The sequence below is a fragment of the Meriones unguiculatus genome, chromosome 8, assembly GCF_030254825.1.
Source record: "Meriones unguiculatus strain TT.TT164.6M chromosome 8, Bangor_MerUng_6.1, whole genome shotgun sequence".
Lineage (NCBI taxonomy): Eukaryota > Metazoa > Chordata > Mammalia > Rodentia > Muridae > Meriones > Meriones unguiculatus.
Window position 1 is genome coordinate 116309185 of NC_083356.1, and position 13262 is coordinate 116322446.

The following is a 13262-nucleotide window of genomic DNA, read 5'->3' on the forward strand; positions in this document are numbered from 1 at the left end:
ACGCTGGAAGAAGAGTCTGTCTGTTGTCCCGGCTCCGCACCTGCTTGGTACTCGCAGGAGCAGATGCAGCCCTCCTTCAAGAAAACATCACACACATACCCAGGGCAGAGCCCAGGCAGTGCAGAGCCCAGGCAGTGCAGACGTCTTTGTACATAAGCCCCAAGGCGTGTGATTTCTGCGAGGACTCTTTCACGAAAGGAAGAGAGCGCGCAGCAGGAAAGGAGCCCGCCGCCCTCAGGTCCGCTTGCCCTGAGCTTGCTCCACGGGTTCACCCTGGACCAGGGCAACTGAGCTTCAACCCTTCCTTCAGCCTGCAGCCCCCTTCGTCATGGAGAGAAGGGCTGTGGTGGGGAGCATCCCGAGTTTTGTTCAAGAATCTCTTATACCGGGAACTTCAGGGAAACTAGTTTGATTAGTATTTACTGCACGCCCACAGAGTGCTGGGCAGCCCGAGGAACCGAGCAAACTAAAAGTACAGTCTCATCTCAGAAAAACAAGACCCGGGCGGACTCTGGGGACCCTCGTTTCTTCGGAGTGCATGCACTTTAGGCTCTGATCCTCACAAATCATCAGTATTTCTCGGTACTCGGACTCCCACTGGGCTCCCGAGGGGCCTTCTGGAAAGCTTAAGGATTAGGGGCGGAGCGGGGCGGGCTGGAGAGGTGAGGCTGAAAGGGCGGGGGCGGGGGGTGCACCTGGGTGCGCTCCCGGCTCGGCGCTGCGCAGCAACTCTTCCAGGAACCGCCTGGCACCCTGGGCGGTGGACTCCGGCTGCGGTGCGCCCCGTCTGCTCCTCCCAGCCTGGCTCCGGGGCGTGTCCTGCCTACCTCGGGCTCACAGTGGTCCGCTCAGCCGGCTCTGGCGGCGGCGGCGGAGCGGCGGCTGCAGGAGCCGGAGCCGCCCGGGAAGCAGCGGTGGCCGCGGCCGGCACCTGTGCGGCGGGAGCAGGAGGAGCTGGGGTAGGGTGGGTGGCAGCGGCTCCGAGCCACCAGACGAGCAGGCACCTCCCCACTGGGATCCTGCTGTTCCCATCAGCCTCCGGCTGGCTGGCAGGAAGGTAGCCCCGCTCCGGGGACACTAGTGTGGGCAAGCATGTGCAGCCACAGCTAGAGGCCTCGGGACAGGCTAACCTGTGGTCCAAGAGTAGAAAGGAGAGGCGAGGGGTGCCCTGGACCATGGCAGCCTCCCGCCTGGACTTCGGGGAGGTGGAAACTTTCCTGGATAGGCACCCCGAGTTATTTGAAGATTACTTGATGCGGAAAGGGAAGCAGGAGCTGGTGGACAAGTGGCTACAAAGGCACAGTTCGGGACAGGGGGCTTCAGGCCTGAGGCCTGCCCTGCCCGGCGCTGGCAGAGGCAGCACCGGCGTGGGTGGAGGTGCTGGACCCCAGGGCTCTGCCAACAGCCACCCCACGCCCGGTGGTGGGGAAAGTGCTGGGGTTCCCTTGAGTCCCAGTTGGGCCAGTGGCAGCCGGGGTGATGGCAGCCTGCAGCGAAGAGCTTCGCAGAAAGAGCTGCGGAAGAGCTTCGCCCGTTCCAAAGCCATCCACGTGAACAGGACCTACGATGAACAGGTGACCTCGCGGGCCCAGGAGCCCCTGAGCAGTGTCCGGCGGAGAGCCCTGCTCAGGAAGGCCAGCTCTCTGCCCCCCACCACAGCTCACATCCTCAGTGCCCTCCTGGAATCCAGGGTGAACCTGCCTCAATACCCCCCTACGGCCATCGACTACAAATGCCACCTCAAAAAGCATAACGAGCGCCAGTTTTTCCTGGAGCTGGTTAAGGATATCTCCAATGACCTTGACCTCACCAGCCTAAGCTACAAGATCCTCATCTTTGTCTGTCTCATGGTGGACGCTGACCGCTGCTCTCTCTTCTTAGTGGAGGGGGCGGCCCCTGGCAAGAAGACCTTGGTCTCCAAATTTTTTGATGTGCATGCAGGAACCCCACTGCTCCCCTGCAGCAGCACAGAGAACTCAAACGAGGTGCAGGTCCCCTGGGGCAAAGGCATCATTGGCTATGTCGGGGAACATGGAGAAACAGTCAATATTCCTGATGCCTACCAGGTAGGGCTTTGCGTGTCCTCTGCTTCTCAGCCTGCTCCTGGCCCGGCAGCCATGCCTTTCCTCACCCTTTGACAACCAGGGCCACTTTTATTTAGACCCTTTGCAATATTACCTTGCTATTTAAGCTCCTTCTTGAGTTTAGTTAAGAGTGTTATATCGTCTTTGATGGAACGGTCTTTTCCTAACACAGTGGCTTATGGGAAATTCATATATCACTCAACAATACCACGTGTATATCATCAAGATAGTAGCCTTAAGAACATGTGTATATGGTTTTAGAACTCCTAGAACGATGTGTAGCCTCCAGAATCTCGGTGTTATCCTGGCGGGTATTTGGCATCTCTGGTGTTTGGGGCATGGATGGGGGAGGGGGCAGGCATGACAATCTTTCAAATTCTAGCTTAAGGTTGGAAGGTGAACCGAGTACCTGATTGCATACTTGATGCCTACTCTTTTCTTAAAGAGTTCCAAGATAGTGAAAATGTGGAAGAGGAGGAAAGACAGGAATGCTGGACCTCTAACCCATTCAGGTCTTCTTCATATCTGCTTCAGCGAAGGTAGAGAGGTTGGGAAATTAAGGGAGTCATGCTGAAGCGAGGGTGCAGCAGGCAGCTTTCGATATGGGAGCAAGTCGGGTTTTACTTCGTGAAATGCCCCCGCTGGCATATTTTCAGCAACCCCACAGCAATAGGCACACCAGACATGCTGGATTCGAGTGGAGACACAAACCCAACGTGCTGCCGTCTGTGTTTTCTTTCTCTCTCTCTCTTCCTTTCTTTTCTTCCTTCCTTCCTTCCTTCCTTCCTTCCTTCCTTCCTTCCTTCCTTCCTTCTTTCTGAACTGTGATTTGAGCTTGATATTGGATTTTAGATCCACTCTAAAGGCAGTCAGTTCTCATTCCTTCAGTTCCGGTGTGGTGGAGCTGGGTGTCACTTGCTGTGAGACTTCCTCAGAATGGAAAGCTCTTGTGCTTGTTTCTGTGGTCATTTCGAGACTGTATCTTGTCTCTTAGAGATGTGTATTTCTCTAGAGTTTGGGTGCTTTTGAGCACAAGAGCAAAAGCTGTGGGAAGGACATTTATTCTCTGCTCCATCTGAAAGTTTGCAATTCTACATAGACTGACTGAACTGAGCCCAACACAAGTCTCATATTTTTGTGAGATGTCTGTCAACAGGACCCTTTAATATTAAGGAGTGCCTAGGAAAACATTTTGTTTGGTTAATCTTTTGTTAGGGATTAGCTACATTATTCATTATATCGTTCTTAAAGACTTTGATCTTTAAAAAAGTTGAAAATGAGCAACCTAACTATGATTATCAATAAATGTCCATTTCTCTGTATTCCTAGAAAGCCATGGGAAGAAATGAAAATATTTAATTATTGATTTGTTGAAGAGCCAAAAAAAATCTATAAAGATCACAAATTCTTTCCTACTTTTTCACATACCTTGCTGTGTGCCTGAGCTACAGAAATACTTCCTGAGTTGCAGGATACTTGCAGAAGTTTGGGCGGTCGTCTTTTTTGTTGCCTTTGCATCTCTTATTCATCCATAATTGATTTTCTCCTATCTCTATGGCTTTTTTTATAACTGTTGTCTTTCAGCTCATGACTTTCATTTGATAGTGTTCATGTATGCCACTTTCTTCAAGACTATAATTCTTGGCATCCTCGCACCAAGGTGGTCTTCCTGGTGCCTAGAATCATGGCTATGGATGTTGTCACAGGCATAGCAAATTAGTTTTGCTTGTTTTGTTTTGTTTTTGTGGCTGTTGCTTCCTGGCGCTCAGCCTTTATTCTACAGGCAGAGTGTAAAGCCACTTGCCTTTTTGTATTTGGAAGCTGATGTGGGAGAAGGAAGCTTTTTCTGTCTCCATTTCCCTCAGGGCAGTGACAGTGGCTATAAGTAAGACACGTTTGTTGTAGCTTGAGAATGTCAGGTAAGGTGCTATAGGAAGCTTAAGATCTTGGGTCCCTTCAGTTTTACTTGTTTTGGGTGAGAAAGTATCATCATCATCCTCCTCACTTAATTTACCACCAACTTCTGCTATGCATTTGTGTATTTTTAGTGTGTTTGTGTTTTCATTTTGCTTACAATACTCACTGATGAAATTGCTTTTTTCCCTTTGGTTTTAATACATTATCATCATCACTAGTGCCTAAAGAGAACTGCTTAAGCTCATAGTCTCCATTTCTCATTCATGAAATGGGAACAATAGACCTACGTGGCATGTGGGCACGCAATGAGATGCTACACTGAAGCTCCTAAGGCAGACAGTACTTCGTATGTGGCAATTACTTAAGAAATGGCAACAGTCTGTGATGGTGGTGGTGGTGGTTGTGGTGGTGATGGTGGTGGTGATGGTGATGATGGTTGTGGTGGTGGTTGTGGTGGTGATGGTGGTGGTGATGGTGATGATGGTGGTGGGTAGTGATGGTGATGGTGGTGGTAATGATGGTGGTGATGGGGCTGGTTCAATTGTTGTTGAGGTGTGAGCTCAGCACCTTTGACCTGTCTAATCATTCCCTGTGCTAAGCTCCCTCACCAGAGCAGCTGTCTAGGAACCAACATCACATCCAAGGAATATATAAACAGCCATTCTTCTATTCTGAAGAGTCCCTTAAGTGTCATTTTGAATGCACCTTATCGTACCCTAGCCTAGCAAAAGCTCCATACTTTGCTCCTCTGGATAACGTTTCCAGAGCTGCATTGCTGCTGCCTCCTTTTCCTGTTCTAGCATTTCCTCATCTTTCCTCTTCTCTGCTCTTACAGATTTCTCATAATGAAAACTGAACCTTTTAAAAATTACTCTATGTGCCTGTCTGTGCATCACTTGCATGCAGTACCCACAGACGCCAGAAGAGGGTGCCAGATGCCCTGGATCTGGACGTACAGAGGGTTGTGATCTGCCACGTGGATGCCAGGAATTGAACTCTGATCCTCTGGAAGGCAGTGTTCTTAACTGCAGAGTCATTTTTCCAAACCCAAAGCTCTCCAGCCACACATTGTCTTTTAATTATGCTGCATTAATTCTTATGTATGGAAACATCTTGAAGTCTCTATGTAAAAATATTACAATCTTTCTTGATTCTTTATAAATCATATAGATAAAGGCGTGTCTTGCTCAGATTCAGTTAGTACATTTTTTTTTCCTTTCAGGAGAGCGAAATCACACAGAGCTTCAAATTTTAATTACTGGGTAATTAGGTTAATGGCCTTAATCATTTGGGGGTTTCTTTGAGCAAGAAAAAGGCATTAAAGACACTTATGCAATTATGATAATGAACATTGCATCCTGAAGTCAAGGGTAGAATATTTAATGAGATACTAAAGTTGAATAGGAGTTTGGCAGCAAAAATAAATCTCTTTTGCTTTTACTATTTTGCATTGTATTTTTAAATTGATCCTAGAAAAACAGAATTGAAATTAGGAAAAAAAAATAATTTGCAAATGGAAAAATACATTCCTTTTAGGTATCCAGTTTGATCATAGTGACGGCAATTTACCTTTCTTCTCTGACAGTTATAACTTATTAAACAGACCACTTTAATATAGTAATGAATAAATTACCCTCTAGAGGTTGCAAATAAGAGCACGTAAGTAACAGGTGTTTTCTTTGGATTATTCTGAACACCCAGAGTATAGCACTTTAGACATTAATAAAAAGTGCGAGATGAGTTTGCATTAGTGTTGATAATGACGATACAGGTGTTTGATGGGCTTGGGTCTGAAAATCAGCGGGCTGTTTTGTTAGGAGAGCTGAGAGGAGCAGAGAGATGACGCAGGAGAGCTCCAGGTGTGCGAGGCTTTCAGAAAACCTGCTCTGTTTACACAACAGAGTCCCTCAGACCCAGCAGGCAAGTACACAAAGGTGAGAGGGCAGGCTTCCTGTGGCCCCGCTGAAAGCAGGCACTCTTTACCATGCCGCACTCAGATGGCAGAGCTGGATGGTAACGCTGTTACCCTACGAGTCACAGTGGGGGCTTTTGGGGGAAGACTGAGGGCGTGCCGTGCCAGCTGTTGGTCAGACTCTCTGGCTGGAGATGATTTTGAGGCTAGTGCAGGTGTTTTAGGTACTGCAGAATGGCTTCAGAAAGAGTGAAATGCAAGCACAAGATGTGTCTAGGTGACAAGGAGTGTTTTAACTCAGCTAAAAAGTTGCATGTGATATATATAATTTTAGTGTGCAAAAGTGAGTTGAGAACACATGAAAGACTTTGAACACCTGATAAAGAGTTTGCTGAAAATAGACCACGTGAAGCCTCTTGGCACTATCAAAATGGCACATTGAGTGACTGGGTGACTGAAAGACGGGATAGAGGAAGGCTTGAATGGTCTGGGGGAGTCATGATGAAGCACAGAACTAAGCGGAGATGGGGAAACTGGCAACAGGGAACAGACAGGATGTGTCCTATGGGTGGGTGGGGGTTAAATCAATGGTGATTTGGAGGTTGTAAGCATGAGAGGCGTGTGGGGAGTAACACCTCTATCAGAACCCAGGAGCCACCCAGGTGTGGCATGGCCCATGCCTGCAATCGCTCTGAGTTTGCATCTACATTGTCTTTGAGGCCGGCTTGAGCTACATACAAAGGGAGACCCTTTCTCAAAACAAAACAAAGCAAGCAAACAGATAAAACCCCACGTTAATGAAAAAGATTCTGTTCAGGACCCAGGGCTGGAGCTGTGATTTGTGGAGTTCAGTGCAAAATGATTGGACGGAGAAGGGAACCCCCTTTCCCCAGAGGCTGCCCTCCAGACCTTGAGCCTGACTTCCAGACAGAAATCCTAAAGGACTGCAACTTCCCCGCTGAGAAATTCTTTGTGTTTGGCCTGAGGTGGGTGAGAAGCCCTGGGTGAACTGCCTGCTGCATGCTCCCTGGCACCTCCAGCTTAGGGTGAAGATGACCACAGCCTTGTTCCAGCCTGAGATGCCAAGGGCGGCATGTTTGGGTCTCATGCTTCCACATGGACCCAGCTTAAGAGCAGAGAGCCACAGTAGACGTGACAGATGGGTTTTTATCTCTATGGCCGGCTGGGTTGCTGTGCCTATCACCAGGGCAAAGGGGAGAGAAGGGGGTCTCCATGGGGCCTGTGACAACAGGGAGCAAGGGTCAGGTGGCCAAGACCTAATTTGGGGCAGAGAGTGGGTTGGGAATGCCTAGAGAGCCAGATCTCTGAACTGGTTCAAACTGGATTGCTCCATTGGACTTCATGCAAACTAGATTTTCTTTTCTTTTTTTTTTTTTTTTTTTCTTTTTTAATTTTTATTAGCAAAGTAGATTTTAAAACCGAGGCAGTAAGACTGTCTGCAGTGGAGCAGCATCTGCCCCTCCTCCCACAACCGCTCTGGCCACGCGCGCACGAAGCTGGCCCTGCCTGACTCTGAGTCATACACACTGAGTGTAAGAGGCTCGATTTTATTCCAGCTCAGTGTCTATTGCAGTCCTTCGAGTGGCCCCAGCTTCGTCCTAATTAAGTTATGGACCATTTTCGATGCCTGGATAGGGCCTTTCTATTTCTGTGCTTTGCTTCCTTCCTGCCAGGGATAAGTTTTTTCCCCTCTGTCTTTGCCCATCCAAACCCTGCTCTGACTTGCCATGATGCAGGAAGACACAGCTGACTGCTTGTGCCTGAGAAGAGGTAGAAAACAGGACAGAAATTACACGCGTCATACTATAGTGGGATGTTCAGTATGTATTAACTAACATTACACTAACATTTAACAGTTCGTTGTCATGGAATTCATTTTTCTAGCTGTCCTGGAACTCTCTTTTTAGACCAGGCTGGCCCACCTGCTTTTACTCTCCACATTTACATTAAACATGCCAGTCAGAAGGAATTGATTTTAGGCATCTAGAGAGTTCATCATTCCCTAACGAGGGAACCGGGGACACAGGTGGTCTGTGGTCCCATCACTGAGCAGTGAGGCTGACTTCAAATGGGATGCTGACCATCCCCCAATACTGTATTATGAATTCCATGAAATGCTATTTTCAGTTCTGCACACAGTGTTTAAAGCCCATGAGCAGGTTCACTAGCCCAGAACTAGAATTGATTTCTTCTTGGGCTTGCAGCGGGAAACATTTCCCGTTTCAGCACCTCTTCCTGACAGACACATGATCACGATAAACACAAGGACAAATTGGCTGCTTCGTCTGAAGACAAGAGCAGAGAGAAGTCCCCGTCCCATGGAGCGGTGACTTAGGGTGAACTTGGATTTCCTTCTTAACCCGTGAAGTAAATGTTTATGAATCTGGCCAACTCACTTCGATTCTTGAGCTTTGGGCACCTGTTTATTTACAAGGCGGGCTTAGCTTGGAAGCTAATTTTTCCTGTTTAACATAGTGTTCTGAGGCATGTGAAGCCTCCCTCTCAAGTAGCTCTGCTCTGTCCTGGAGGGAGGTCACCCCACCCTCTGAGGCGCCCTGCTTGCTTCTTTGGTTCCTTAGATTCAGGGTGGTACTTTGCGACCTGACCACAGTCTTGTGGAGAAGTAGGATGTGAGTCATAAAAAGGCAAGTTTAACTATAAGAAAACGGGATGGGTTTGTGATATTTTGGGAGAAACTTGGGTTCTTTGGTCATTTATAGGCACTAAAGGCTAAATTTATTTATTTGGTTTTTGGGTGAAAATAGCAAAGAAGTTTTTCTGGTATTATAAGATGTGTACTTGCCAACACCCAAGGGTTCCTTATTAACCGGCTAGTTCTAACAGAATGGTGGCTTCACATATTAAATGATACTTGCTTTTGATCAGAAAATATAGGTCTTTTCACTTTGAACGAAACGGATGGGAAACTACGAGACACGTCTATAGGGTATCTATTAGCAATAGTGATGAAAGGCAGCATGAGCGCCGGTGTTGGTTAACGATAACCCCACTTACCAATGGACTGTGGGTCAGTTAACCCCGCAGTTAGGATTTCCTCTCAGCCTTTTTAAAGACTGAGGCTTGGCCACTTTAAGAATTTGTTCAAAGTGACTCAGCTGACCATGGAGGCAGCTGCTATTCGTGCTGAGATCCGTGACCTGCAGAACCTTCATGCCTGGCTACTCCTGGCTTGGTCTTTCCTGGACACTCACTACTGTACACACACTGGGCCCCCGCCCTTCGCTCGCCTCTTCCCTTACAGTCTAAGTTCCCACGGTAGTCCCTAAGGTAACCTCAGTACCAGGGAGGCCACGGCACACGTGTGGCGACGGCCTGGGCTACACAGGGAGTTCCAGTGCGTTTTCCCGCTCTCATCCTTGGACATTCACCTTCTTGCAGCTTGCTGATCGTTTCTCATCCCGCCCGACTGTGCCTCTGGCCTTCTTTGAATCTTCGTAGTGAGGTGATGCACCTGCCCTCCTTCCCCAGCACTAGCACTCCTGGCTACTTGTCTAAGTGATCTCCTACGTGGCTCGTTGAGAGCTAAATTAGGACTTCACTAACCCTGCAGTGGACCCAACAGAGATGCATTGTGAACAGAGTGATTGCGCCGTGTCTCTGCCTGACTCCGGGCAGCTGATAGGCCGCCAAATAGCAAGCTATTCAGACAACAGCAGTGATTAAGCTCAAAGCGCATCTCCTGAGCGTGTCTTTAAAGGATTTAGTCTCTATTCTGAAGAGGAAAAGGCATATAAAGGTCATATAAAAGGCATATAACCAGAGGATTTTCTGAACTGCTCATCTACATCAACCAATGTCCCTTGTTTTTTTTGTTTTAATTTTATTTTTTCCTTCTGCTTTGAAGAGGTCGTATAGATATCCTGTTATACCCAGAACAGCCTAGCTGGGTGTGATGGCACACAGCTTTGATGCCAGCAATAAGGAAGCAGAGGCGGGCGCATCTCATGTGAGTTTGCGGCCAGCCTGATCTTATACAGTGACTTTCAGGCCACCCAGGATTACACAGACACTGTATCAAACAAACAAAAAGGCAGCCAGCCTGATCCTAAACAAATAAATACCAGCAACTAGGAACGCTGCTAAAAACTTCCATGGCCGAACATTACTGCTCTGCTTAGCTGAGTTTGTTAGTTTTCCCAGGAAGCTTCTCAAAGGTAAGGCAGCGCTTCTAGCTCAAGGCCTGGAAAATCATAGGGTTTTGTTTTGTCTTGTTTTTCTTTGCCAATCCCTTACAGATGTGAGAGATTATATTGATCAGCCTTGTGTTTATTTATTTATTTTCAGAAGTGTTGCCCTTTCAAGCTTATTGATTATAAGCCTTATGCTTCACGTAGTTTCAAAAGGTCTCATAAATATTCAGTTTTCAGATGGTTGCATTTGAAAGCTGCTGATTCTGAGTTGGTTTTATTAGCTGTCCTTGGACCATATCCCCGAGAAAGCCCTGCTTCTCCTCTGTTCCTTAGAGTTATGACCAATATATTGGGCTCTCCTCCTCTCTCCACACCCAAACTGCCACCTCAAGATGCACAAGCAACTTCAAAGACCCAGAGACTACAATAGTTGCGTGCGCGCATGTGTGTGTGTGTGTGTTTGTGTGTGCATGCAGCCTATCCAGGGCTAGTGGCCTGGGACAGCATCTTAGACAGGGACAAGCCAAGTCCTTGAAGAGAGGAGTCTGGGAGATAGGCCCCTCCTCATGAGCTGCCCTCTTGCCAGTGCCACACATGGGTTGGACTTGAGAAGGCTGGGTGGATGAAGGGAAAGTGGCCCAGCAGCTGTGGCGCAGAGCGGCACAGCAACAGGTGACAAGGACATCCAGAGAGGGAAACCCAAAGGTCCGTCAAAGATGCAGATTTCTCACGAGGGCCATGTGTAGAGACTGAGGGAGGAACAGAATTAGGCAAACCAAATGGCAGCAGTGCCTGGAGTACTGTGACCCAACCCTGTGTTAAGGCCACCATGACACTCGCTACCTTTCCGTGCAATTCCGCTGGTTCTTGATGCTCTGCTTTCCTGAAGAAGCTCCAGGGTCATCACAAACAGTGATGGCTCTGTTTCTGTCGGTGGAGCTTTTCTCCATAATTTTAATGTTTCTGTGGAAGATCTCACAGTGCAGTGGGAATTCCAGGCTCCAGGCTCAGGAGCAGGGACTGGAGAACAGGGGTTGAATTCTCAGGCCCTGTTATCGATTTTTCAGCAATAACTTAAAGACGGTATCTCAGGACATGTCCACCTTTCAGTATTTTATAGTTGTTTAATCGAATCGTCACATCCCCATGAGATAGTGAAAAAGCATTTTCAAAAGAAATGTAAGGCCTGGTTAATGTTTTCAAACACACTCTTCAGAGTTCACAGACTGGCTCTGCCCATGAGCTTCCACACAAAAGGGAACTTTCCATCTAAAGTATCTGTATTGGCTAAATTGCTTGGGTTCTTCCTCCCCATTTGCTCCTCCTCCTCTCCAGTTCTCTTTTTTCCACCAGGGTCTTGCTAATGCAGCCCAAGCTAGACTTAAAATTTTTCTGCCCCAGCCTCCTCAGCTCTAGAATTGGAAGTGTATATCACCATGACTGGCTTATTTTCTATATTCTAGATACTCTGGCATTTGGGGAATCCTGGAAAGACTGCTAACTCCCAAGGCTAGCCAATTCTAAGAGCTAGCACCCCCCCCCCCAAGAGTGCCTTTGCTATTCAGATCAAACAATTCAGAACCTGTATTCCCACCTGCGTGTGCATGTGTTGCTGAAAACTGGCCTCGAGGTCTGGGGCATTCCAGAAAAGTGCTCTACCCTTCAGCCTCACAGGGATGAACTACCATGTTTACTTTCGTGATTAATTTGACTTTAAATTCATTGGCCACTAATTAACAGGGAGGCTTTCTTTATATTTGTCTTCTATGCTTTCTTGGCATTTCTGTAAAGGCTGCACATTATCCATTTCACATCCGTGCTGACTATGTCACTTTATCAGATTACCAGAACGTTTTAACCTTTACTTTTTTCAATTAAAATTTTTGATGGTATTCCTTTATCATTTAAATGGCTGGGTACGGTTTAATGAGAGAATGCCTTTTATGGTATTTTACAACCTAATGTACGTGATCACATATTTAAAGTTTAATATTGGCTGTAACAGAGTTAAAAAATTGTAGGCATGGGACAGAGTTGCTAGGAACCTTTCTAGATTTTTCTTCTTTTTGCATAGGGATTGCTGGACAAGTGACACTATACCCGTTTGTATCCAGAGCCCATTTTCTGGAGTGCCCATGCGTCCCAACTAGCCTGCTGGACTCAGTGCAGTTATTAGGACTGTCTTCTGCTTCGTTCTTGTCTTTAGGAATGTGACACCAAGACCAGATCTATCTACTTCTTATTCTTTTCAGTCCTGGCTTGAAAAACACCTGCCAGCCATAGCAGGTTCATAGACCTGAGATTATCATGTAAAGAACTGAGGAGGTGAGCAGCTAGTCTCAGTGAAGTTCCAGGCATTACCCCACAGGGAGCAAAGCAAGACGTTGGAGAGCCCAGCCAGGAGACGAGGTTTTTCTCCTCTCTTCTCATGAAACAAGAGAGCAGCTTCTGTCTTGACTCCTGCTTTTTACTCATGCCCACTGGGAACAGATTGGGACTTCCTGCTAATTCAAAATACAAAGGGCAGGAAAACACTTTTCCACCTCCAAATTAGCCAAATTGAGATTCCACTGAGATAAATTGCAGAAACAAAAGGTCAGTTGGGAGAAGAGGAGACACTACCACAAGAATGTTTCATGTTTAAGGCCTCGGGTTTCTGTGGAAGGGAGAGCCAATTCACTCTGCAGAGAGAGCTGCTAAAGAAGCAAAACAAAAACAAAAAAAAAGAAAAGAAAAGAAAATCATAGCAATATGGCTCTATTAGTAACTTCATGAGGCAACCTTGTGGGGCTGAGTAATTTAACAAGAAACCATGGAAAAGATGCAGTGCACAGTTTCATGGAAAATATGGAGGCACAAAATGAAACTAAATATGCTTTCTCATTAGCAGGTGATGCCTGAATTTACCCACAAGCCACCTCTTCTCTATTATTCAACTGATCTGACCCTTGTCCTGGGATGGTAATTTGGCACTTATTACACAGCGTTTGGCAACGAGTGGGTGCCCGGCAAACTGTATTTGAATAAATAGGAGCACTTCTATTATGGTTTTTGCCTCAAGACTAACACTCAGTGTTATGAAGGCTATAGCTTGTTCTGGTCATCATGTTCCAGAGAAAGAACCAGCTGGAATGAATAGATTATCATATGTGTACACACACACACACACACACACAC

General features: G+C 47.0%; 1 protein-coding gene across 1 annotated transcript in view; it reads left to right on the forward strand.

The window, feature by feature from the left end:
* The first annotated feature begins 710 nt into the window (after positions 1-710).
* Pde11a (phosphodiesterase 11A) overlaps positions 711-13262 on the forward strand; it is a 324698-nt gene continuing 312146 nt past the window's right edge. The window contains exon 1 of the mRNA XM_060390423.1: positions 711-2066. Coding sequence (XP_060246406.1) covers positions 1176-2066 — 891 coding nt within the window. The 5' untranslated portion in view covers positions 711-1175. The remainder of the gene's footprint in view (positions 2067-13262) is intronic.